This window comes from Cavia porcellus, unplaced genomic scaffold, assembly GCF_034190915.1.
Source record: "Cavia porcellus strain 051 isolate PalLab524CR breed Dunkin Hartley unplaced genomic scaffold, mCavPor4.1 scaffold_6, whole genome shotgun sequence".
Classification (NCBI taxonomy): Eukaryota; Metazoa; Chordata; class Mammalia; order Rodentia; family Caviidae; genus Cavia; species Cavia porcellus.
Genome location: NW_026947489.1, coordinates 104869424 through 104896057, shown reverse-complemented (window position 1 = coordinate 104896057; position 26634 = coordinate 104869424). Strand labels below are relative to the sequence as shown.

At 62.2% G+C, this 26634-nt stretch overlaps 1 protein-coding gene across 1 annotated transcript; it reads left to right on the top strand.

The window, feature by feature from the left end:
- Positions 1-1015: 1015 nt before the first annotated feature.
- Positions 1016-25780, top strand: Muc5ac (mucin 5AC, oligomeric mucus/gel-forming). The gene is made up of 50 exons (XM_063249780.1): positions 1016-1082; positions 2237-2308; positions 2429-2438; positions 3129-3431; positions 3575-3689; positions 4021-4111; positions 4422-4528; positions 4620-4833; positions 4923-5048; positions 5128-5242; positions 5361-5499; positions 6143-6253; positions 6676-6745; positions 6822-6959; positions 7043-7207; positions 7656-7750; positions 8124-8250; positions 8342-8597; positions 8678-8730; positions 8964-9064; positions 9300-9451; positions 9607-9745; positions 9820-9933; positions 10020-10199; positions 10735-10974; positions 11249-11405; positions 11582-11710; positions 11796-11949; positions 12288-12331; positions 12414-12592; positions 12658-12664; positions 12992-19693; positions 19862-20031; positions 20345-20519; positions 20625-20875; positions 20956-21139; positions 21222-21429; positions 21743-21921; positions 22224-22311; positions 22410-22513; positions 22595-22626; positions 22978-23149; positions 23265-23366; positions 23530-23567; positions 23946-24068; positions 24143-24247; positions 24490-24609; positions 24769-24841; positions 24913-25024; positions 25289-25780. Exons 1-50 carry the CDS (start codon positions 1016-1018, stop codon positions 25512-25514), a joined length of 13134 nt encoding a protein of 4377 aa, XP_063105850.1. The 3' UTR covers positions 25515-25780.
- The last annotated feature ends 854 nt before the right edge of the window (positions 25781-26634 follow it).

Below are 26634 nucleotides of genomic sequence, written 5' to 3'. Positions count from 1 at the left end.
TGCATTTTGGACCTATGGGCTATGTTGGCTCTGATCCCCAGTCAGGCTGGTTTGGAGCTGAGGGTCCATAAGCCACAAGGGCCCAGGTGAATGGACCCTCTCTGTGTGGATCTGAGGAGTGCCTGGGCCTGGCTTTCTGTGTGGCTAGGCGATCAGCTCAGGTGCCATGCCCCACAGCTCAAATGCTCAAGGATGCCCACCTGGCTAGCATCCTCAGCCCTTCATCCCTCCTTATGCTGTGGGCTCTGGTTGGCCCACCTGTCAGCTGCTGGCCACTCAGCCCAGCTTTGGATGCAGGGACTATGATAACAGAGACTCAGTCTGGGCAGGGGGCCAGATGTGGACCCCATGGTGACTCAGGCCCAGGGCCTTATGCTGGGGACAGGCACTGGCTGTGCTACCTCCTGCCTCTTGGAGATAAAGGGGAGGGCAGGACCTTGTCATCCCCTTGCTGCTACCTGGCCAGCTCATGGCCTGCAGCCCCATGGCCACCACCACACTGGGTGCAGGGCCCTGAGTGCCAGCCTCGAGCCACCCACCCTGCCTTTGGTATATCCTGCTGCCTCTGTCAGCCGCAGGTGATGTGTCCAGGTGAAGCTTAGACGGGGCCTAGCTGTGTCTGGATTCTGAGACCCCAGCCGCTGCCTCTGTACAGGTTCATTCACGCAGGCACGTTCCCCTCACTCGCAGCTCCAGCCTCTCTGAGGCACTTGGGCCCAAGTGGGGCTGAGACTGAGGCCCGGTACCACGTGCACTGTGGCTCAGCCAGAGCCCAGCAGCCTCTGGAGGCAGCAGTACATCCTCAGCCAGCTCCACAGAGGTGCCGGAGCCCTTGGGTGGGGTCAAGTGGCAGGGGCCTGTAGTGGCCCCACCCTCCACCAAGGTGACCCAGGGTGAGCTTCCCATGTTTACCCTGGCAAGGGGTTGTCCCGCCTTCCAGGGAGCCCCTACAAAAGGCCGCCACCACCCAGTACCTCCTCAGAGGCTATCACGGGGATTGTCTCCAAGCTCACCCATGGGTGCTGGCCACAGGACGCTGGCCGTGCTCTGGGCCCTGGCACTGGCCTGTGCCCAACACTCAGGTGAGATTGCGGTCCAGGCAGTTCATGTGGCCATGTGCACGGCTGGAGGCTGCAGCTCCTGGCTGGGCACAGGACCCATATCTCGGAGCCCTCGACCTGCTGGGTGTCTTGAGATCTTACCTAGGTCTGTCCCCAGGGTCCTGTGACACCTGGAGGATCCCTCCAACCTGGGTGGTAGGTCCCTGCTTCTGTGCAGGTGTGGTGGTGGCAGAGCCTCTGGGTGCATGTGGAATGAGGTCAATGGCAGAGGAAGCTGCAGACCCCCTCCTGGCCGCCTCTTCCCTGGGTGTGGGCTCTCCTTGGGGACCTCAGTGCCCATGCTGGATGCCTCCCCGGGGCTGGGACCCTCCCCGGATGTCCAGAGGAGGGTTGGCAGAGGCAGGAGAGGGCGAGGGCCAGAGCTCATAAGGGCAGGGATGGTACCTGCCTTGATGTGAGTGGTCTCTCACTGGCCTACCTGCTGCCTTAGGGTGAGGGTTGAGGTTAAGGTTAGGGTCGGGCTGGGATTTCCCCGCTGCTCATGCTGCCCTTGATGTCCTTGCTGCCCAGGCCTCACTAGCCCCTGACTGAAACTGCAGGAATGGAACTCTGAGGGGACTGTGTGGGGAGGCAGAGGAGGAAGCTGCAAATGCACATGGGGGACCTTCTCCTCCATCCTCTGTGTGCATCTCCCGGCCACCAGCCCTCACAGGAAGTGTTGGCAGCTGCCTTGGGGCAGCACGATATGGGGGGTAGGGTGCCGAGACAGGCCAGGAGTGGGTAGGGGTGCTTGGGATGAAGTGAGGTAGCCCTGCCCAAGACCCTCTGTGCAGGAGTAGGGGCCGGGAGTGCCAAGCCACGCTGAGGGCCAGGCCATGTCGCTGGTACCTGGTGATGTCGTGAACCTGGATCTGTGTCGTAGGGAAGCCCTCAGAGCTCTGACATCCCTGGCTGTAGCTGTGCTGCATGGTTCTTCAGCCAACTGCTTCCCAGGCCAGAGTCCAGGCTCCATCCCTGAGCCCCTAGCACGGCACAGTGCCTGGTGAGGGCAGGTGCTAGGCATCACCAATGATGGGGCAGTGGAGGATCCAGCAGTCAGTTAGGGTGATCTCAGTTACCAGGCTCCATAGACAGAGGTGCCCTGCACCCTGCTTAGGCGCTGCTCTCTACTGCAGGCTGGGCCCAGGACTCCTCGAAATCCAGCCATGAGATCTCCCCCGACCTCTCTTCCCACGGAGGACATAGCGGTGAGTCTCAGCCCTCTGTGCCCCAGGCCAGCTGATCCTGACCTACCCCAGTGGCCACTGTGAAGGCTCAGGATATGGGGGGCTGGGGGCACCTGGCCTGAATGGCCTGTCCCTCCCCAGCCCAGCCCCTGTGAGAGCCACAGAAATGCTGCCAGATGTCCTCTACTTCAAAGGCCCCAAGCTGAGGCTTTTCTGGGGAGAGGGCAGTGGCAGGGCCATCTATAGCTCCACACAGGAATGCAGGGCAGAGGATGGGGGAAGCGGGCAGCCAAGTGTCCATGCAAGGGGTCTGGGGCTCCGGGGCTAACTTGGCCTCTTGTTTACATTTGCTGAAAGCCAGGCCACACTGGAGAAGCCTGCTCCTAGGTCTGGCTTCTGAGACTGGATAGACTGGGGCCTCTGAGATCTTGGGGCAGACGGATGGTTCTCGGCCCCAGGGTGTCCCTGCACTGCATCCCATGTGCCTGATGCTCAAGGTGCTGCACCCGACGGGAGGGGCTCCCACCTTGGACACTTCCCATAAATCCTGTCTCCATAGGCCACACACTCCTTGGGGTGACCATCCTCCCCCGTCAGACGACCGTCCCTGTACTTCGAGGTGAGGCATGCCCTCAAGGTGGTGCCATGGGGAGCACCTTAGGGACTGGCGGGGCTTGGTATAGAAGTGAGCTGGCAGAAAATGGGGTTCCCATTTCTGGAGTGGCACTGAGCAAGTTTGGAAAGGGGACAGAGTCACTGCTGGATGTTCCTAGGGCTCCTTGAGGCAGGCAGAGTCCAGATATGGCCCTGGGGGCCCAGGGCTGTAAGGGGCTGGGCACAGGGCGGGCGCCTGGCAGTCGCCCACTTTCCGGCTCCCCACAGCCCTAAACCCGGCGCACACCGGGCGTGTCTGCAGCACCTGGGGCGACTTCCACTATAAGACCTTCGACGGTGCCATCTTCCGCTTCCCTGGCCTCTGCAACTACGTGTTCTCTGCACACTGTGGTGCTGCCTACGAGGACTTCAACGTGCAGCTGCGCCGCGGCCCCATGCCCAACGCCACAGCTCCCAGCAGGGTCATCATGAAGCTCAATGGCCTGGTTGTTGAGCTGACCAGGGACTCCGTCTTGGTTGGTGGCCACCGGTGCGTCTGGGGCCAGGAGAGAGCAGGGCATGGAGTCCAGGAAGGGACAGGGTGGTGGCCAGGCCCAGCTCTCCAGGGACACAGTGGTGGGGGACCCTCCTGGTGGAGTCACCTCCTGTCCTAACCCTCAGCCCCTCCCCCAGGGTTCAGCTGCCCTTCAGCCAGGCTGGGGTCCTCATAGAGCGCAGCAGTGGCTATGTGAAGGTGGTGGCCAAGCTGGGCCTGGTGTTCACGTGGAACCAGGATGACAGCCTCACGGTGAGGGCGGGCAGGGGGCAGACAGAACCTCCCAGAGCATGGAGGTGCCCCCTCCTGACGCCCTTTCCAGGGAGGCACAAAGGGTTCTGGGCAAGGAGGGTGAGAAGGCTGGTCCCCCACATAGCAGGTGAATGAAGATGGGGATCCAGGTGCCAGCAGAGCCCAGGAGCTGTGCCCCAAGGAGGACCTGCCTGTGGGGCTTTGTGTAGCCCATGGGGAGGGACCTTCAGACACGTCCCCTCCAGGAGACCTCAGCCCCTCCATGGGGATTCTCCTCTCGAGTGCTCGGGTACCTGCTGGGGCCAGGGTCTGATGTCCTCCCTAATTGTAGCTGGAGCTGGACTCCAAATATGCCAACAAGACCTGCGGGCTCTGCGGAGACTTCAACGGAGTCACAGAGGTTGGCGAGTTCCTGTCCCACAGTAAGCCCCACACACCTCCCCGCTGGGAACACACATGATCCCACATGCACACCTGTGCTCACATGCCTTAGCACCTGCTCACACTGTGCACGTGCACAGACCTGTGGCTCCTGAGTGCATGCGACCACAAATGCCTGTCAGGCCCCAGGACCTTGGTGGCCGAGCTGCACCCTGCCCTATGTCCCTGCCTCTGGCCCATGGAGTCCCAATAGCCCTCCAGCAAGGGGTGCCTGGCCATCCTCAGTGAGGGCCTCTGGGATGCAGTTTGGGGTCCAGGGCCCACAGCAGTGCTGCTCTGTGTTCCCTGAAGTTGCCAGGTTGACTCCTCTGGAGTTTGGAAACCTGCAGAAGATGGATGGCCCCACAGAGCAGTGCCAAGACCCCAACCCCACACCCCAGAACTGCTCCGCCAATCTCGTAAGCCTCAGAGAGCTCAGGCAGTGGGGAGGGCAGGAGTGGATACCTCTGTGGGGCTGGGCCTGACTACTGGGATCCTGACCACCCCCAGACCATCTGCGAGGAGCTGCTAAACAGCCGGCCATTTGTGGGCTGCACCGACCTGGTGGAGGTCAGCGGCTTCATTGAAGCCTGCCAGCAGGACCTCTGTCACTGCGAGAGCACTCACCTTCCTGACTGCCTCTGCCACACCCTCGCCGAGTTCTCCCGGCAATGCGCCCATGCTGGCGGGCAGCCCCTGGACTGGCGGAGTGCAGACCTCTGCCGTGAGTGCCCTGCCCTGTCACCCTGTCCCATCCCAGGCAGGCAGGAAAGGGGCCTGACTTGAGCCCCCCCTCCCCCCTTCCCCCCGCAGCCCAGATGTGCTCATCCGGCATGCGGCACCAGGAATGTGGCTCGCCCTGCACCGACACCTGCTCCAACCCCCAGCGCTCCCAGCTGTGCGAGGACCACTGTGTGGCCGGCTGCTTCTGCCCCGAGGGTGAGCCTGCCCCTCAACATGGGGCCTCTGGGCTGGTCTGAGTCCTGCCGGCCTGGTCCCATGTTGCCGCTCCCTGCAGGGATGGTGCTGGACGACATCCACCACGCTGGGTGCATTCCTGTGTCCCAGTGCGCCTGTGTGTACAATGGGGCCCGCTATGCACCGGGCGCCAACTACTCCACAGACTGCACCGAGTGGTAGGTCTGGGGCTGCCCTGCCCAAGTCCCAGCTGCTAGAGGCGGCCTCAGCCTGGGAGGCTGTGCAGCTGCTGTCCTCAGTCCCAAACGGGCCATCTCCTCCCGCCATGTGCAGCACCTGCACTGGAGGTCACTGGCACTGCCAGGAGCTGCCATGCCCTGGGACCTGCTCGGTGCTGGGCGGCGCCCACTTCTCCACCTTTGATGAGAAGCAGTACACAGTACACGGAGACTGCAGCTACGTGTTGACCAAGGTATGGGAGCCTGGCCCCTCCCCCCCAGCTTCACACCCTGCTGCACTGGGGAGACTGCAGCACCCCCAGGATTGGGCTTGAGGAGGTGCTCAGCCTCTGGGGCCTGCAGGCCTCTGGGCTCCTGGCCAGACCACTGGGTGACCCCTCTGACCTGCGGTTTTACTCTACACTAGGTTATGTTTTAGGTTCATAAATAAGTTGAGCAGAAAATACGGAAACCCCACATACCCTAACCGTCTCCCCTATTACTAACATTTCTGAAGCACTTGTCATCATGGATGAGATGAACTTGACACGCCACCATCCTCATTGTCCATGGGGACCACATGTATGACGTCCTGTGTCTTCCATCAGCACCACACAGACCAACATCACTGTCCTGACATGCTAGGCCCATCCCTGCCACCCTCCTCACCCTTGAAAATCACATGGGCCTTTCCCTAGAGGCCCCTGCACTGGCATCCCATGGTGGCCACCTTCTCCAGGGCCAGTCCCCACCTGGCACTGCAGGGTGTCTCCCTTCCTTCTGATGGTGGGGTTTAGCCCAGGCATCACACAGGTGGAGGGGGCGGGAGGGGCGCCCAGGGGAGGGGCTCTGTGGACAGGGTGGTGGTGAGAGCTGTCAATGCCTGTATCCCTGAAGCCCTGTCAGGGCAATGCCTTCGCCGTGCTGGCCGAGCTGCGCCGGTGTGGGCTGACGGACAGTGAGACCTGCCTGAAGAGCGTGACGCTGAGCCTGGGCGGGGGGCAGATGGTGAGTGTGGGTTGGGCTCCTCTGCCTGAGCCAAGGCCTACCTCGTGAGCATAGTGTGGGGCCGCAGGACCCAATGTTCATGGAGTCTTCCGAGTTACTGAGTGACTGTCCCCAGGCAGGGCTGAAGCCTCCCCCGCCCCCCGCCCCCCGCTCCCTTCCCGATCACAGGGAAAAGTGGGTCGAGGCCCTGCTGAAATTGATTCTGTATAAATTAACTTTGGCTTTTGCATAGTTTAAAAAAATGTTTGGTCCTCATGGACAGTTTGGAAAACTAGGATGAGCCCAGGGCAGAAACAGGCTGTTAGCCCACCTTGGTGGGGTGCATGGTGCTCCCAGCAGGAACAGGCCCAGTGTGCAGCCCCTGGGGCCAGGACATAGGGTCCTGCGTGGCCCTGGGCTGACCTCACTGCTGCTGCCTCCAGGTGGTGGTAGTGAAGGCCAGCGGGGAAGTGTTCATGAACCAGATCTACATCCAGCTGCCAGTCTCTGCAGGTGAGCTCCAACCCCTGCATGGGCTGCTGTGGGTCCCAACCACCCAGGCAGTGAGATGTGCCCTCTGTATCCACAGCCAATGTCACCATCCTGAAACCCTCAACTTTCTTCATCATCGTGGAGACCAACCTGGGGCTGCAGCTGCATGTCCAGCTGGTGCCCACCATGCAGCTGTTTGTGCAGCTGGCATCTGAGCTCCAGGGACAGACCTGTGGTAGGAGGCCACCCTGAGGTCCCCAAATTGCTTTCAAGCCTGTGCCCAAGCCCCACAGGGCCTCAAGTGCCTTCCTGTCCTAGGTCTCTGCGGGAACTTCAACAAGAACCAGGCTGATGACTTCCGGACCATCAGCGGGGTGGTGGAGGGCACAGGCGCTGCTTTCGCCAACACCTGGAAGACCCAGGCCTCCTGCCCCAATGCCAAGAGCAGCTTTGAGGACCCCTGCTCGCTCAGCGTGGAGAATGGTGTGTGGCGTGTACCTGGGTGCCCCAGTGCCAAGCAGAGGCAGTGTCCATGCTGCCCACTAGATCTTGCCAGCTGCTGCTGCTTTATCCAGGGCCAAGCATGGGTCCCTGCTTCAGGGTAACAGGAAGGACGTAAGTCCAGGTCTCAGATACTGGTGATCCTGGCATGCAGCCCCTAGACAGGGCTGGGGTGGGGAGCTGGCACTGGGCCTGCTTTGTCCCCTCCCTCCATGGCCCAGAAAGCAGGTAGTCCTTGTGCCCCCAGGAAGGGCTGGGCACAGGGAAGGTGGTGATGCCATGGTTTCATCCCGCCCCATGCTTTGGGGGCCGCTGTGTCTCTGCCTTTGGTGTTGCCTATAATGTGACCAAGTGTGGCTGTGCCAGGTGCCTATAGCACTAGGCAGAAGCCACAAAGGCACGTGGTGGACGACAGCTCCTCTGTCCACAGAGAAGTACGCCCAGCACTGGTGCACACTGCTGACAGACGCCAAGGGCCCCTTTGCCCAGTGCCATGCCACTGTGAGCCCTGACTCCTACTACTCGGTAAGGCTCTTGGACCCTACTGCTGCCATGGCCCTGCATGGCCTCGTGTGGTCTTGAGGTGCCCAGGGAGGCTGGCAGGCACCACGTGACTGCTTCAAGGGCCACGCAGGTCCAAGGTCAAGCCTGACTCCCTGCTCCAACCCACCCCTACTCATTCATCCATCCCTGGCCAGATCCCAAGGTTGCAGAATGCGGACGGTGGTGGAGCTGAGCTTGGCCTCTGAGTCACAGAGCTAAGGGGAGGCTGGGCCCATGAAGCCTGGCTCCCAAATGCCAGTACAAGTTCCCTGAGGCTGTAGGGCTTGGGAGGGCACTAGAGGGGCACAGGGACACATGATATGGGGCTGGCTCCTGACGTTCCGCCCGCCCCCAGAACTGCATGTTCGACACCTGCAACTGCGAGAGGAGCGAGGACTGCCTGTGTGCTGCGCTGTCCTCCTACGTGCATGTCTGCGCCACCAAGGGCGTGCTGCTCCATGGCTGGCGAGATGGTGTCTGCAGTAAGTGCCCCGTGCCTGTCTAGAGGCCCCTACTGCCCCACCTGTGGGTCCAGGCCCCCTGGGTCTGAGTGTCTCTCTTCCTGCTCCCCAGCGAAGCCCACCACCACCTGCCCCAAGTCGATGGTCTACCAGGAACACCTCAGCACCTGCCAGCCCACCTGCCGTGGCCTGAGTGAGACGGATGTCACCTGCAGTGTGTCCTTTGTGCCTGTGGACGGCTGCGCCTGCCCCACAGACACCTTGCTGGACAAGGCAGGCATGTGTGTGCCAGCTCACGAGTGTCCCTGTTACCACAGGGGCTCTGTGGTTCCCAATGGAGAGTCTGTGCATGACAGTGGGACCGTTTGGTGAGGCCTTGGTCCAGGGGTGGGGAGGGAACCCCCCTACTCCCTAAGGGACACTTGAGCTCACCACCCTCTCCTTCCAGCACCTGCACACAGGGTGTGCTGACCTGCATTGGGGAGCTCACGCCCAGTCCAGGTGAGCCCAGTTCCTGTACCATGAGACACCCCAGGCTGGTGGGGAATGAGGGGTGCGGGCTGCCCTACACATGTGTGGAACACAGACACACACACAATACACGATGCAATGTGTACAACTCCCACCTGGAGCACAGGCAGGCACACACTTGGCCATCTGGAACACCATAGCCTGAGTCCCTGAGCAGGCCCAAGGGTTGCACTGGGGTCCCCTAAGTGCCATCCCCTCCACAGTGTGTGATGCGCCTATGGTGTACTTCGACTGCCACAATGCCACGCTAGGGGCTGCTGGGGCTGGCTGCCAGAAGAGCTGTCACACGCTGGACATGGCCTGCGTGAGTGCTGCTTACTCCGGGGGCACCATGGCCCTCAGCCACTCCTTGTGGCCCCTGTAGGTGTCATGTGGTCCTGATTGGGGCTGCTGGGTACCCTCTCAGGCGACAGTGTCTGAATTTGGCTCTGGGCTCGTGGCTCCCATGGCTCTGCATCCTGTGGCCACCTCACTCTCGGGCACATGGGGGGGCCTGCTGACCATCGCTGCCCCCTGAGCCGTGTGCACACACCCCACAGTACAGCACCCAGTGCATCTCTGGCTGCGTGTGTCCTGATGGGCTGGTGGTAGATGGTGATGGAGGCTGTATCACTGAGGAGCACTGTCCCTGTCTACACAATGAGGCCAGCTACCAGTCCGGGGAGACCATCCTTGATGGTTGCAATACCTGGTAGGTGGAGCTGAGCCCCAGGGTTGAGGCTGCCACCTGTACTCCAGAGAGAGGCACAGAGTGAGCAGCACAGGGCCTGGAGGATGAGTAGGCTCGGCAGCCTGGGCTGGAAACCCTGGTGGCATCAAGATCTGTCTGACCCCGCACCCCCACAGCACCTGTGAGAACCGGACATGGCACTGCACGGACGAGCCCTGTCTGGCCACCTGTGCCGTCTATGGAGATGGCCATTTTCTTACCTTTGATGGGCAGCGTTACACCTTCAACGGGGCCTGCGAGTACACACTGGTGCAGGTGAGAGGCCGCTAGGTGCTCTCGGACTCCTGACTGGGGGTCCCAGTCCACTGATCACAGCTTCTGCTCCTCAGGACCAGTGTGGCAGGAATGTCAGTGCCTGGGACGCCTTCCGTGTGGTCACAGAGAACATCCCCTGTGGCACCACGGGGACCACTTGCTCCAAGGATATCAAGATCTTCTTGGGGGTGCGAGGGGCTTGTGGGGTGGGAATGGGGTGAGTGGTGGGTGGGAAGGGGTCCCTTCCACATGCTGAAGCAACCCTGTCATGCAGAGCTATGAGCTGAAGCTGAATAGTGGGAAGGTGGAGGTGGTCCAGATGGGCACCGGGCAGGAGCCACCCTATACCGTATACCAGATGGGCATCTACCTGGTGGTGGACACTCACATTGGCCTCGTGCTGCTCTGGGACCGGAAAACCAGTCTCTTCCTCAGGCTCAGCCCCGAGTTCAAGGTGAGGTCCAGCAAGGGAGGCCACTGCCATCAGCCCCATGGGCTCTGCTGGACACTTGGACACAGGTGGGGGGACAAAGACAGAGAGACACAGAGACAGGGAGACAGAGGCAAAGGAACAGAGACAGAGAGACAGAACAGAGACAGAGAGAGAGGTGGTGGTGAAAGAAGCACAGACAGATAGACTGAAAAAGAGACAGAGATGGCAGAGATGGAGAAAGTAAGCAAGCCTGAGAGATGCCGGGCAGAGCACTGGAGACCCTGGTGGACAGGGTGGGCAGCCAGAGCATTTTGGCTCCCTCTTTGCACTGCTGGCCACAGCCCGGCCACAGTGCTCTGTAGTCCCCTGCAGTGACCAGGCCTCACCTGCAGTTTGAGTCAGGGGAGGAGGGAGGAGGCACTCGTGCAGGAGCAGGAGTCACCGGCAAGCCCGGTCCAAGTCTCTACCTGCAGCTCCAGCTCCAGACAGGGAAGGTGGGGGCCAGTGTGCATGCCAGGGTGCCAGTGGCCTCTCCTTCACCCTCTTTCTTCTTCAGGGAAGGGTCTGTGGCCTGTGTGGGAACTTTGACAACAATGCCGTCAATGACCTGACTACACGCAGCCAGGCTGTGGTGAGCGACACGCTGGAGTTCGGGAACAGCTGGAAGCTGTCACCCTCCTGCCCGGACGCCCTGGCACCCAAGGACCCCTGCACGGCCAATCCATACCGCAGGTCCTGGGCCCAGAAGCAGTGCAGCATCATCAACAGCGCCACTTTCGCCGCCTGCCATGCCCATGTATGCCTGTGAGGGCAGTGGCTGAGAAAGGGAAGGGCTGGTGTCATCAGCAGTGGGGGCTGGATGCAGGGGACTGCCGATAGCTCTCCTGGCCATGGCTTCACAGCTGTGCCACTGAAGCTGGCCAGGGTCCCACTGGTCTGGGGACCATGACGGGCCTGGCTGGCTGCCTGTGCTTAGGCACTGGACAACTGGCACAGGTCACCCACCCAGCCCGATCCCTCTAGAGCCCAGGGGAGCTGCAGTCCTGGTGTCTGAACCCTGTGTCCCTCAGGTGGAGCCAGCCAAATACTATGAGGCCTGCGTGAGTGATGCATGCGCCTGTGACTCAGGGGGTGACTGCGAGTGCTTCTGCACTGCCGTGGCCGCCTATGCCCAGGCCTGCCACACAGTGGGGGTGTGTGTGTCCTGGAGGACGCCCGAAGTCTGCCGTGAGTGCACAGGCTGGGTGCGGGATGCTGGTTTAGGAGCTGAGGACCCTGGCGAGGCCCAGGGCAGGGCTGGGCCGGCTTCTCGGAGGCTGGGGGAGCCCCTGCTGGCGGGCACAGGGATGGTGGCTAGTCTTCAGGGTGCAGTCTGGGCTGAGCCCTCTCTACCCTCCTTCCAGCTCTCTTCTGTGACTTCTACAACCCTGAAGGCGAGTGTGAGTGGCACTACGAGCCCTGTGGGGTGCCCTGCCTGCGTACCTGCCGGAACCCCAGCGGCCGCTGCCTGCATGACCTTCGCGGCCTGGAAGGTGGGTTGGGCTGTGTGTGAGGGGCTGGGGTCTATCCTGTGGCTGGTAGGTGCTGGGGACAGATGGAGACCTTCCTGGCCCACAGGTTGTTACCCTACATGCCCCTCGGAGGCCCCCATCTTCGACGAGGACAAGAGGCAGTGCGTGGCCAAGTGCTCCTTCCACCACTTCTGCACCGTCAATGGGAAGTCATACCAGCCAGGCGAGACAGTGCCCTCTGGAGAGAACTGTTACTCCTGGTGAGTCCCTGTGGGAGGCACATGGCCGGGTACACCAACCCCCAGTGGCCTTGTCCCTGTGGCCTGAGTATCCTGGCTGGCTTTGGGGCAACTTAGAGGCCTCCAGGGCCATGCAGAGGGGGATGCTGAGCCAAGACAGCACCCAGGGATGCAAGGGTAATGCCCCTCAACCCACACATGGCCATGGCCTGAGGTCTTGTCCCTTGCCCGGTCACTGCTGGGGTCTCACTGGGGTTTGTGATTGTGGAGAAGGGGCTCGGCAGCGACTGTAGTGACTGCCTCGGCCACCAGCACTGGGCCCAGGGTCCCTAATGTCAACCCCTTCTTCCCCTCACCAGTGTCTGCACTGAGAGTGGTGTGAACTGCACCTATGATACCAAGGGTGAGCAGCCACGGGCAGCCAGGGCTGGGCAGGGGCCCCATCTGCGACCCAGCCCCTCATGGGCCATTGCTATTCCCTACAGCCTGCTTCTGCACCTATGATGGGCAGCGCTTCCAGCCAGGGGCCGAGATCTACCACACGTCAGATGGCATAGGTGGCTGCCTCTTCGCAAGCTGTGGAGTCAATGGCACCGTGGACAGGAAGGTCTACGCCTGCGGCTTTGGCAGCACCATGCCGCCCACCACCTTCACCTTCTCCACGGTGTCCGAGGGTAAGACTGCTGTCCACAGGGTAACTGCTCCTTCATACCACTGGTCACCCTGCAGCCTCCCTGCTGCTCAGCCCACAGGGAGACTGCCTGGGCAACAGGTACCCTGGGACCTCACCCTTCCAGGGTCTCAGGCCTGTGGGCATCACCAAGGCCTCCCTCAGTGAAGAGCCGGGAGCCCTGGCTTGAGAGGTACAAATGATGGCTCTGCCTGGGGCCAGCCAGAGTGAGTCCCCTGGATGGATGAGCTTGTGTTTGGCTGTGTCCTGTGCTATCACTGCCAGGTTGGACCCAAGCTGATGGCCAGGCAGCTCATGTGGGGGGGGGGAACACTGAGGCCAGGGTGTAGGGAGGTGAGTGTGGCCCCTGACACCCAGCCCTTCTGCTCACAGCCAAGAGCTCAAAGCACCCCCCGGACACACATTCCCCTCGCACCCGGAGCACAGGACACTCAAGCCCTCAGAGCAGCACTCCGTCCCCTGCCACCCACATGACCCACAAGGAGACACCAGCCAAGGCCTCCACAACCACCTGGCCTTGTGGGGAGTGTGTGTGGTCTGCATGGCTGGACATCAGTCACCCTGGACGTGGCATCAACAGTGGGGACTTTGACACGCTGGAGAACCTCCGTGCCCACGGGCACCAGCTGTGCCAAGCACCCAAGGAGGTGCAGTGCCGGGCAGAGGATGCCCCTGAGGTGCCCCTCAGTGTCCTAGGGCAACGTGTGGAGTGCAGCCCCACCGTGGGGCTGATCTGCCACAACCAGGACCAGGTATCGGGCCTCTGTGACAACTACCAGATCCGGGTCCTGTGCTGCCATGAGGTGCCCTGTTCCACAGCCTCCTCCTCCACCCCTGCCATACCCACGGACCAAGCCACGATCCCCACTGCCTTGGGGAGCACTTTGTCAGATAGAACCAGGACCTGGACCTCTAGCCTGCAGCTGTCGCCAAGTACCTCGTCCTGTCGACAGGAGCACTGCACTTGGACTTCGTGGATTGACAGCAGCTACCCCGGGCCCAGCAGAGACAGCGGAGACTTTGACACCTTAGCTGATCTGCGGGCCCGAGGATACAAGTTCTGTGCCAAGCCCCGGAAAGTGGAGTGCCGAGCACAGTTTTTCCCCAACACGCCCCTGGCTGAGCTAGGACAGCAGGTGACCTGCGACACAGAGGTGGGGCTTCTCTGCTTGAACCGAGAGCAACTACCACCGATCTGCTACAACTACGAGATCCGAATACAGTGCTGTGAGTGGGTAGACAGGTGCACGGAGACCCCAGGGAACTCTGCAACTTCGACCACCACTCAGCCCACGGTGTATTCGGCCAGCACCCCCACACAGGGAGTGCAAACGAATGAGGCGTTCACCAGCAGGACCACCACCTTCACACCGCCGGGCAATACACATTGCCAGCCCCAGTGCTCCTGGAGCCCCTGGTTTGACGTGGACTCGCCCAAGCCAGGGCCGCAAGGTGGGGATGTGGAGACCTACCAGCACATCCTCCAGAGGGGACGCAGCATCTGCCACCGGCCCGAGGAGGTGACCAGGCTGCAGTGCCGTGCCCGGCTCTACCCCGAGGTCCCCATCGCCACCCTGGGCCAGGTGGTGCAGTGTGACCGGGACGTGGGCCTGGTGTGCCACAACCGTGACCAGCAGGGACCCGAGGGGCAGTGCCTGGACTACGAGGTGCGCGTGCTTTGCTGCCGAGTGCCCGATGGCTGCCCCACCTTGCCACCTGTGACCACGGCCACACAGGAGGGCACCACCAGCCACAGCCCATCACCTGAGGCCTCCACCAGAGGAACCAGCGAAACCTCCACAAGCATAGCAGCCTCCAGGAGGGCAGTCAGCTCACACTCTGTGCACACAGCCCGCTCCTCCACCACTGAGACACCCAGCACCTCCTCCATCAGCACAACCACGTCCACTTCTGCTTCCATCTCCACGGCCACCTCCACGGCCACCTCCAGAGCTCAGCCCAGCACCTCCTCCACCTCCAAGACCACCTCCACCTCTAGCATCACTTCCACCTCCACCCCTAGCTCTACCTACATTGGTGCCTCCTCCTCCCCATCCACCACCACCTCCACCCCTAACACCACCCCCACCTCCACACCTAGTCCCACAGCACACCACAGCACCACCACCATCCCCACCACCACTACCCGCTTTGCTTCTACCTCCACCATAAGATCCAGGTCCCACACCCTCACCACTCCTGTCTCTGGGCCCACCGTGAGTCATACATCCTCAGTCACCATCTCAGGCCCTGGCACCTCAGACTGCAGGCCACAATGCTCCTGGAGCCCCTGGTTTGATGTGGACTCGCCCAAGCCAGGGCCTCAAGGTGGGGATGTGGAGACCTACCAGCACATCCTCCAGAGGGGACACAGCATCTGCCACCGGCCCGAGGAGGTGACCAGGCTGCAGTGCCGTGCCCGGCTCTACCCCGAGGTCCCCATCGCCACCCTGGGCCAGGTGGTGCAGTGTGACCGGGACGTGGGCCTGGTGTGCCACAACCGTGACCAGCAGGGACCCGAGGGGCAGTGCCTGGACTACGAGGTGCGCGTGCTTTGCTGCCGAGTGCCCGATGGCTGTCCCACCTTGCCACCTGTGACCACGGCCACACAGGAGGGCACCACCAGCCACAGCCCATCACCTGAGGCCTCCACCAGAGGAACCAGCGAAACCTCCACAAGCATAGCAGCCTCCAGGAGGGCAGTCAGCTCACACTCTGTGCACACAGCCCGCTCCTCCACCACTGAGACACCCAGCACCTCCTCCATCAGCACAACCACGTCCACTTCTGCCTCCATCTCCACGGCCACATCCAGAGCTCAGCCCAGCACCTCCTCCACCTCCAAGACCACCTCCACCTCTAGCATCACTTCCACCTCCACCCCTAGCTCTACCTACATTGGTGCCTCCTCCTCCCCATCCACCACCACCTCCACCCCTAACACCACCCCCACCTCCACACCTAGTCCCACAGCACACCACAGCACCACCACCATCCCCACCACCACTACCCCCTCTGCTTCTACCTCCACCATAAGATCCAGGTCCCACACCCTCACCACCCCTGTCTCTGGGCCCACCGTGAGTCATACATCCTCAGTCACCATCTCAGGCCCTGGCACCTCAGACTGCAGGCCACAATGCTCCTGGAGCCCCTGGTTTGATGTGGACTCGCCCAAGCCAGGGCCTCAAGGTGGGGATGTGGAGACCTACCAGCACATCCTCCAGAGGGGACACAGCATCTGCCACCGGCCCGAGGAGGTGACCAGGCTGCAGTGCCGTGCCCGGCTCTACCCCGAGGTCCCCATCGCCACCCTGGGCCAGGTGGTGCAGTGTGACCGGGACGTGGGCCTGGTGTGCCACAACCGTGACCAGCAGGGACCCGAGGGGCAGTGCCTGGACTACGAGGTGCGCGTGCTTTGCTGCCGAGTGCCCGATGGCTGCCCCACCTTGCCACCTGTGACTACGACCACACAGGAGGGCACCACCAGCCACAGCCCATCACCTGAGGCCTCCACCAGAGGAACCAGCGAAACCTCCACAAGCATAGCAGCCTCCAGGAGGGCAGTCAGCTCACACTCTGTGCACACAGCCCGCTCCTCCACCACTGAGACACCCAGCACCTCCTCCATCAGCACAACCACGTCCACTTCTGCCTCCATCTCCACGGCCACCTCCACGGCCACCTCCAGAGCTCAGCCCAGCACCTCCTCCACCTCCAAAACCACCTCCACCTCTAGCATCACTTCCACCTCCACCCCTAGCCCTACCTACATTGGTGCCTCCTCTTCCCCATCCACCACCACCTCCACCCCTAACACCACCCCCACCTCCACACCTAGTCCCACAGCACACCACAGCACCACCACCATCCCCACCACCACTACCCGCTCTGCTTCTACCTCCACCATAAGATCCAGGTCCCACACCCTCACCACCCCCGTCTCTGGGCCCACCATGAGTCACACATCCTCAGTCACCATCTCAGGCCCTGGCACCTCAGACTGCAGGCCACAGTGCTCCTGGAGCCCCTGGTTTGACGTGGACTCGCCCAAGCCAGGGCCTCAAGGTGGGGATGTGGAGACCTACCAGCACATCCTCCAGATGGGACACAGCATCTGCCACCGGCCCGAGGAGGTGACCAGGCTGCAGTGCCGTGCCCAGCTCTACCCTGAAGTCCCCATCGCCACCCTGGGCCAGGTGGTGCAGTGTGACCGGGACGTGGGCCTGGTGTGCCACAACCGTGACCAGCAGGGACCCGAGGGGCAGTGCCTGGACTACGAGGTGCGTGTGCTTTGCTGCCGAGTGCCCGATGGCTGCCCCACCTTGCCACCTGTGACCACGGCCACACAGGAGGGCACCACCAGCCACAGCCCATCACCTGAGGCCTCCACCAGAGGAACCAGCGAAACCTCCACAAGCATAGCAGCCTCCAGGAGGGCAGTCAGCTCACACTCTGTGCACACAGCCCGCTCCTCCACCACTGAGACACCCAGCACCTCCTCCATCAGCACAACCACGTCCACTTCTGCCTCCATCTCCACGGCCACCTCCACGGCCACCTCCAGAGCTCAGCCCAGCACCTCCTCCACCTCCAAGACCACCTCCACCTCTAGCATCACTTCCACCTCCACCCCTAGCCCTACCTACATTGGTGCCTCCTCCTCCCCATCCACCACCACCTCCACCCCTAACACCACCCCCACCTCCACACCTAGTCCCACAGCACACCACAGCACCACCACCATCCCAACCACCACTACCCCCTCTGCTTCTACCTCCACCATAAGATCCAGGTCCCACACCCTCACCACCCCTGTCTCTGGGCCCACCGTGAGTCACACATCCTCAGTCACCATCTCAGGCCCTGGCACCTCAGACTGCAGGCCACAGTGCTCCTGGAGCCCCTGGTTTGACGTGGACTCGCCCAAGCCAGGGCCTCAAGGTGGGGATGTGGAGACCTACCAGCACATCCTCCAGAGGGGACACAGCATCTGCCACCAGCCCGAGGAGGTGACCAGGCTGCAGTGCCGTGCCCGGCTCTACCCCGAGGTCCCCATCGCCACCCTGGGCCAGGTGGTGCAGTGTGACCGGGACGTGGGCCTGGTGTGCCACAACCGTGACCAGCAGGGACCCGAGGGGCAGTGCCTGGACTACGAGGTGCGCGTGCTTTGCTGCCGAGTGCCCGATGGCTGCCCCACCTTGCCACCTGTGACCACGACCACACAGGAGGGCACCACCAGCCACAGCCCATCACCTGAGGCCTCCACCAGAGGAACCAGCGAAACCTCCACAAGCATAGCAGCCTCCAGGAGGGCAGTCAGCTCACACTCTGTGCACACAGCCCGCTCCTCCACCACTGAGACACCCAGCACCTCCTCCATCAGCACAACCACGTCCACTTCTGCTTCCATCTCCACGGCCACCTCCACGGCCACCTCCAGAGCTCAGCCCAGCACCTCCTCCACCTCCAAGACCACCTCCACCTCTAGCATCACTTCCACCTCCACCCCTAGCTCTACCTACATTGGTGCCTCCTCCTCCCCATCCACCACCACCTCCACCCCTAACACCACCCCCACCTCCACACCTAGTCCCACAGCACACCACAGCACCACCACCATCCCCACCACCACTACCCGCTCTGCTTCTACCTCCACCATAAGATCCAGGTCCCACACCCTCACCACTCCTGTCTCTGGGCCCACCATGAGTCACACATCCTCAGTCACCATCTCAGGCCCTGGCACCTCAGACTGCAGGCCACAGTGCTCCTGGAGTCCCTGGTTTGACGTGGACTCGCCCAAGCCAGGGCCTCAAGGTGGGGATGTGGAGACCTACCAGCACATCCTCCAGAGGGGACACAGCATCTGCCACCAGCCCGAGGAGGTGACCAGGCTGCAGTGCCGTGCCCAGCTCTACCCCGAGGTCCCCATCGCCACCCTGGGCCAGGTGGTGCAGTGTGACCGGGACGTGGGCCTGGTGTGCCACAACCGTGACCAGCAGGGACCCGAGGGGCAGTGCCTGGACTACGAGGTGCGCGTGCTTTGCTGCCGAGTGCCCGATGGCTGCCCCACCTTGCCACCTGTGACCACGGCCACACAGGAGGGCACCACCAGCCACAGCCCATCACCTGAGGCCTCCACCAGAGGAACCAGCGAAACCTCCACAAGCATAGCAGCCTCCAGGAGGGCAGTCAGCTCACACTCTGTGCACACAGCCCGCTCCTCCACCACTGAGACACCCAGCACCTCCTCCATCAGCACAACCACGTCCACTTCTGCCTCCATCTCCACGGCCACCTCCACGGCCACCTCCAGAGCTCAGCCCAGCACCTCCTCCACCTCCAAGACCACCTCCACCTCTAGCATCACTTCCACCTCCACCCCTAGCCCTACCTACATTGGTGCCTCCTCCTCCCCATCCACCACCACCTCCACCCCTAACACCACCCCCACCTCCACACCTAGTCCCACAGCACACCACAGCACCACCACCATCCCCACCACCACTACCCACTCTGCTTCTACCTCCACCATAAGATCCAGGTCCCACACCCTCACCACTCCTGTCTCTGGGCCCACCGTGAGTCACACATCCTCAGTCACCACCTCACACCTTGGCACCTCAGACTGCAGGCCACAGTGCTCCTGGAGCCCCTGGTTTGACGTGGACTCGCCCAAGCCAGGGCCTCAAGGTGGGGATGTGGAGACCTACCAGCACATCCTCCAGAGGGGACACAGCATCTGCCACCGGCCCGAGGAGGTGACCAGGCTGCAGTGCCGTGCCCGGCTCTACCCCGAGGTCCCCATCGCCACCCTGGGCCAGGTGGTGCAGTGTGACCGGGACGTGGGCCTGGTGTGCCACAACCGTGACCAGCAGGGACCCGAGGGGCAGTGCCTGGACTACGAGGTGCGCGTGCTTTGCTGCCTAGTGCCTGATGGCTGCCCCTTCAGTGAGACCTCTGCCATTGAAACCACTTCTCCAAGGCCTTCCTCCACAATATCCTCTAGTTCTGTGGTCAACTCATCCACATCCTGTTTCTGTCACGTGTCTGGCCAGCTCTATCCTGCTGGTGAGTGTTTTTCTGTGTTGTGCAAGAGGAAGGGATGGTCCAGTGCTTGTGATTCAGCTATTGTCCTTCCCTTCTGTGGCTGTCATCCTTATTTGACTTTGGTACCTCTGATATCGACTGCTGGGTGACCCAGGGTTCCATTCTCCATGGTGCACTGCTGTCTCACAGGGTCAGTCATATACCATCAGAGAGATTTTGATGGGCACTGCTACCATGCCTGGTGCAACTGGGACTGCCACGTGGACAGAGGTGTGGACTCCACCTGCCCATCCCCCACACCAATTCTGCCCACTCACAGCTCTACACCATCGTGCCTAAATGTGCTCCCACCAAGGAAGGTAACCCCTCCTGGCTCTCACGATCCCCAGACATGTCACTTAGGGTCCCATCCTGGAAGGGGCCTGCTGTGGTGTATGGTCTGCCTCCATGTTGGGAGGGCATCTGCCCGCAGGTAGGATGGTGGGGAGCAAGCAGTGGTAAACACTGTGAGACGGCACAGCTGTGGGGCCACGATGGGGTCGGCTCCCAAAGCAGCACCTCTGCCTGCTGGGCTGGGTGGTACCAGGACCGTGGGGTCCCCAGGGCATGGCCTTCTCTGTGGGATCGCAGGGCTGAAGGTAGTTCCGACCCCTGCTGCCTTGACCTCTACAGAAAGGTGAGACATGGGCAGTGCCCAATTGCCAGCAAGCCACCTGCAAGGGTGATGACATCATCTCCCTGGACTCACGCCAGTGCCCAGAGCTGAAGCCACTGACATGCGCCAATGGCTACCCGGCCCTGAAGGTGGCTGATGCGGACGGCTGCTGCCAGCACTACGAGTGCCAGTGTGAGCGAGGGCATTGGTTCCAGCAGCACTCAGGCTGGGCAGCCCATGGGGTGGGGAGTGTGCTGGGGCTGAACACCTGCTTCACAGGGACCGTCTTGCCTGCAGGTGTGTGCAGTGGCTGGGGCGACCCGCACTACATCACGTTTGACGGCACTTACTATACCTTCCTGGACGACTGCACCTACGTGCTGGTGCAGCAGATTGTGCCGGTGTTTGGCCACTTCCGTGTGCTGGTGGATAACGTCTTTTGTGACACAGAGGACGGGGTGTCCTGTCCACAGTCCATCATTGTCGAGTACCATGAGGACCGGGTGGTGCTGATCCGAAGGCTGTTTGGGGGGGCCATGACCAACCAGGTGGGGCTGTGGGGCCAGCGGTTCGGGTTGTGGTGGGGATGCAGAGGATTGTGCTCACCCCATGGCCACGCCCCTGGCAGATCCTCTTCAATGGTGAGGTGGTCGCCCCTGGCTTCCAGAAGAATGGCATCGCCGTGTCCCGCGTGGGCATCAAGATGTATGTGACCATCCAGGAGTTGGGCGTGCAGGTCATGTTCTCAGGCCTGATCTTCTCGGTGGAGGTGCCCTTCAGCACATTTGCCAACAACACTGAGGGCCAGTGTGGTGAGCTGTGGGCCTGCCTGGCATGGAAGAGGGGCAGGACTGCGTACCCCCACCCAGCTGGCTCACCAGTCCTCTCCCCCAGGAACTTGCACCAACAACAAGAAGGACGAGTGCCGGATGCCTGGGGGAGCAGTGGCCACCTCCTGCTCAGATATGTCCCTACACTGGAGAGTGGACAACCCTGACGAGCTCTTCTGCCGTGGGCCACTCCCAACACCCACCTCTTTGGTGCCAACCCCCCCACCTACCGAATGCCCAGCATCGCCCATCTGCGAATTGATCCTGACTGAGTAAGTTTCCTGTCATGGTGGTGAGACAGCCTGGCTTAGGAGGGGCAAGAGTGGCCTGACTCAATCAGCTGCTCAGTCTCTGAGCCTTCACGGCTCACCCTGTGGTCCGCACAGGGGCTACACCCAGCTTTGCCAGCACAGGGGTGTCTGGGGATGAGGCTCTGCAGAAAAGATGCATCTGCCAGTCAGCTGACCTCCAAGTGCGCAGAACGGCTACCCCTTGGGGACATCCCCAGCCTGGGACCCCCACTGCGGGACTGACCAGGAAGGACAGGCAAGGCTGCACCTACTGTGCCATCCCTGCCCCCTGCAGTGTCTTCAAACCCTGCCACGCTGTGATCCCACCACTACCGTTCCATGAAGGCTGTGTCTTTGACCACTGCCACAATATGGAGTTGGAGGTGGTGTGCTCTGGCCTGGAGCTCTATGCCTTGCTGTGTGCGGCCCAGGGCGTGTGCGTGGACTGGAGGAGCTGGACCAACAACTCATGCTGTGAGTGCCTGGCCTGCCTGGGGACAACCTGGGCAGGCTTGTGGGAGGAGGCAGCAGAGGAAGCAGAGGGCCTGCCCAGGGCAAAGTCCAGTGGGTTCACAGGAGAAAGGCAGGCTTCCAGGCTGGGGCCTGTGGCCTGGGGAGCTGGGTGCAGGGAATCTCAGGCCATGGAGCCTGGACCCAGGAATGGTCATAGGCAGCTCCTGGAAGCTTCTGTGCAGATGTTGGGGCTCAGTGGGTGGCCAGGGCTGGGGAGCCCAGAGGTCTGGCCTGAGCTGGCCCATTGGGATCCCCGCCTGCAGCCTTCCCCTGCCCTGAGGACAAAGTGTACCAGCCCTGCGGCCCGTCAGACCCATCCTACTGCTACCAGAGTGACAACGCCAGCTCCCTGTATGTACCTGGGTGCCACTCCACCTGCAGCTGGGAGCTCCAGGCCCCTGGGACTCCTCCGGGGGACAGGGCACCCAGCCAACCCTTCCTTCCTGCAGAGTCCTCCCCAAGGCCTACCGCATCACAGAAGGCTGCTTTTGCCCTGGAAGCCTGAAGCTGTTCAGCGATAGCAACCTCGTCTGTGTGCCTGAAGATTGTCCTAGTATGTGCGGAGGGTGCGGTGGGTGTCTCCTGCCCCACGCCCACCCCATGCATGACCTGTGACTTTGGTCTCTCCCTGCAGGCTGCCTTGGGCCCCACGGGGAGCCAATTCAGGTGCGTGCGGATGGAGGTCATTCTGGGCTCCTGGGGGCCAGATCTTTGGAAAGGCGGGTGTGGGGCTGGGGTGGGGACTTGGCTGCCTTTGGGGCCCCAGGAAGGGAAGCCAGGAGGTGCCCAACATCTCTACCTGCCTGCCTCAGGGAGCTGTGGGATCTGTCTCCTCTGTGTGTGCTGAGCTATGTCTGCGCCCTGCCATTCCTGGGACCCCTTTCGCCAGCCCGGGAATCGTCTGTGCTTTTGAGCCTGCTTGCTTGGACCCTGTGCCCTGAGCCTCTGCGTGTTACCCTGGCTGCAGCTGCCCTGTCCACACAGCCAACCCCAAACACTCACGTGTCCTCCCCACAGCCGGGCCAGTACATCAGTGTGGACTGCCAGGAATGTGTCTGTGACCCAGTCACAAAGTCTATGAACTGCCACCAGAAGATCTGCCCACTGCCACCCGCCTGCCACACGCCTGGCTTCGTGCCAGTGTCCATGATCACCAAGGTGGGCCAGTGCTGCCCCCAGTACAGCTGTGGTGAGTGAGGCTGGGGCCCTTTGTACTGGAGAGAGCTGCCGCTTTCTGCTCCTGGTGACCCCAGGGATGGTGTGTGTGGAGTAGTCTGGTTCCTGATGATGTCACTTCTCTGCAGTCTGCAACTCCAGCTACTGCCCCAAGCCCCAAGACTGCCCCAAAGGCTCCATCCCGGTCCTGACCCACAAGGAGAGGGACTGTTGCCCAAGCCAGTACTGCAGTGAGTGTCCTGTCCTGGCCAGTCATGCTAGCTGCTGTCCCACGGTGCTGCCACCAGATGACCCTTCCGAGTTCCATGGAGGGTGGGCAAGTGGGTGAGACCTGCCTGCATCCAGGGGTCTGGTGGGTGGTGCAGGGTAGGTGCAGCCTTGTGTCTCCCGCAGACTGGACAGCATGCAACATCAATGGGACCCTCTACCAGGTGAGCCAGCCCCGAGGCCCCCAGACTCGGGGCCTTAGAGCCTCAAAGCCCTGGTGCAAACCCCAGCCAGAGCGGCACAATAAACACAGCACAGCTTGGTGAGCCCAGGCCTAAGGTGTCCTGTCCCCCACCGGAGTCCCAGGGGTGATTCCCCGTGGCACCCTGGTTGAGCTGGGTCCTGGCTCCATTTGTGCCAGCTGGGCCCTGAGAGTACTCACTGGCACCACCCTTGGGCATTCTGTGGGCTCTGTACTGGGAGAGGACACCAAGGGCCACCCTGGGGTTAGGGTCAGCCTGGTGGGCTGCTGGGATGCCTGCAAGGTGGGGTAGCACAGCTCCCCCAGCTCTGCTCACTCAGTCCTGGTCCTGTTGCCCCAGCCCGGCACCGTGGTCTCCTCAAACCCGTGTGAGACCTGCCGCTGTGAAGTGCCCAGTGGCCCTGACATGGACAGCTTCATAGTCAGCTGTGAGACCCAGCTCTGCAACACACACTGCCCCATGGTGAGTGCCGGCCCCACCTGCCCCAGCCCCAGGGGCCCACCTGAGCTCAGACCAGCGTTCCCCACTCCACACAGGGCTTTGAGTACCAGCCCCAGGACGGGCAGTGCTGTGGCAAGTGTGTACAGAAGACCTGTGTCATCGCCGGAAATAGCACCGGACACCCAGCCCGCCTACTCTCTGTGAGTTGTTGCTGCCGCCACCACTGAGCAAGGCAGACTCCAGCAGGGTGGGGGACTGGGAAATGTGGCTGGGGGTCCTGGCAGGTTGGGGACAGAGCTACTGTCCGAGCTCCAGAAGGCCAGGTTCTGCCATGGGAACAGAGGCTGTGCAGCTGTCCTGGACACTCACTTTGGTGGGCAGGGCTGGGGACACAGATATAGCAGGTGCAGGAAGGTTCACCTTGTGACCCGGCTCCTTCCAGCCTGGTGAGTCCTGGACCGACCCAGGGGACCCCTGTGTGACCCACACGTGTGAGCGCTACCAAGACGGGCTGGAGGTGGTGACAGTGAAGAGGGAGTGCCCCCCTCTCAGCTGTACGCGGGTGAGATGACCTGCAGGGCCTGCCCGCCCTCCTGTGGGACTGCCCATCCTGTCACCTTCCTGTGGGAGCCTTCACCCCTCCCCCCCACAAGGACCAGCCACCCTCTGGGATCCTGGCTCCCACCCTGCCCCTGCACTGGCCACCCTGTCTTTGGCCCAGGCCCAGGCCCACCTGAGCCAGGATGGCTGCTGCCTCTTCTGTCCACCGACGCCACCAGCGCAGCCTCAAAAGTGTACGTGACGAGACTGCAGGGGCGGGGTGGGGCTGATACTGTCCCGGAAACCCACACCTGTGCCTCCCCAGGGCCCTGTACCCTGCGCCACCGCGAGCAGGTGATCCAGCACCAGAACTGCAGCTCCACCACCCCCGTGCGCCTCACCTACTGTGAGGGCGTCTGTGGGGACAGCACTGCCAAGTACGGCCTCTCCTGCCCTGGGGTTCCTGGTGGTGGGGTGCGGCCAGGCTTGGGGCCAGGGGGCTTCGGGCAAGGTAGGCAGAGGGCACTGTATGGCCTGGAGGCCCAGCTTGATGTGGACTGAGAATGACACCCTGGTTCCCCCTCGGTAACACCTGCTGTGGTTCCAGGGGACACCACAGTGGGGAGAACTGGTGACTATGCCCCCGGGGCAGCTGTGTGAGCAGTTAGGTGGGTGGCAAGGAATGACAGCTGTGCCCACAGGTACTCCCTGGAAGCCAGCGCCATGGAGCACAGATGCCACTGCTGCCAGGAGCGCCGGACCTCGAGCAGGACGGTGATGCTGCGCTGCATGGATGGATCTGCCCGGGCCTTCAATTACACCCAGGTGGAGGAGTGTGGCTGCCGGGGTCTGCAGTGCCAGGCGCCCACGTCCTGGGAAGCAGAGTCCAGGGAGAGCCAGGAGCAGGGACCCAGGCCTTCACAGTGACCCTGCAGCACCTGGAGACACCCCCAAGTCCTCAGACCCCTGCTCCTGAGACCTGGCCCCACCACCTGCCCAATCCACTTGGCCATGGCCTCTTTGTTAGTGAATGGACTGCACTGGCTCTGGGGCTATGGAGAATGGGCGCTCGGTGCAGGCCTTCGGCCATGCAGGCCCCAGTACCACGCTGGGCTCCTGGGTGACAGGCTCAGCCCTGCTAAACCCCTCCTCGGGACACATACGATCTTTGCATAAACGTGTTTGCAGTACTGCACCATGTGTACTCTGTGTGAACCTGCGCGTGCGTCCACACGGGACAGGCGGGTCCACTGCCCAAGCTCATGTGTGCCCAGTGCCAGCAGCCAGTGAGGGCCACCTGGGAGTCCTGCTGCCTGTGCGGTGGGGGCACAGGGTCATGCATTGCTGGGGGACAGGTGAGACCTGCAATCTATGCCACAGGGTTAGGGCCCTGAGGAGCCCAGAGCACAGTGAGAGCGAGGGTGTGAACGGATGCCGAGGGGCTGAGCAACTGGTGAGGGGGTAGAAGAGTGAACACATGACTGTGTGGCATGAGAGTGAATGAATAGTGGCCAGAGACAAGTGGGTGAGAGAGTGACAGGTGATGAGTGAGCAGATGTGTGGGGAGCGGAGGGCTGAGCACACGGGGCGGGGGGGGGGGCGCGGGCAGCAGAACGGGGCCCTCCCACGCCCAGCACATGGCTCCACCTTTGCCCCGAGCTCTGGGCTCCTCCCGAGGCTGTGAGGTGTGTGACATGGTACCCTACTCCAGACCCACAGGCCCTGCGGGTGGCCAAGGCCCTGGGCCCAGCTGTTCCTGCCTCTGCATCCACCCCACACCCTCGCCTTGATGCCTGGGCCCCTCTTCCTGAAGGCCTAGGTGCCCCAACTCCCTGAGAAGCTGGCCATGGTTCAGGCCTGTCACATAGCAGAACCAGGAGGGCCCACGGTCCAGGAGTGGGCACAGGAATTAGGAAGTGACCAGTCCTGGCCAGGTGGTTGGGGCAGAGGACAGGCTAGGCTCTGCCCTACACAACAATGCAGGCTGGGCTGGGGGCACACACCCTCAGTGGGGGAGACCAGGTTGCAGACAGGCTGGATGGGGCCA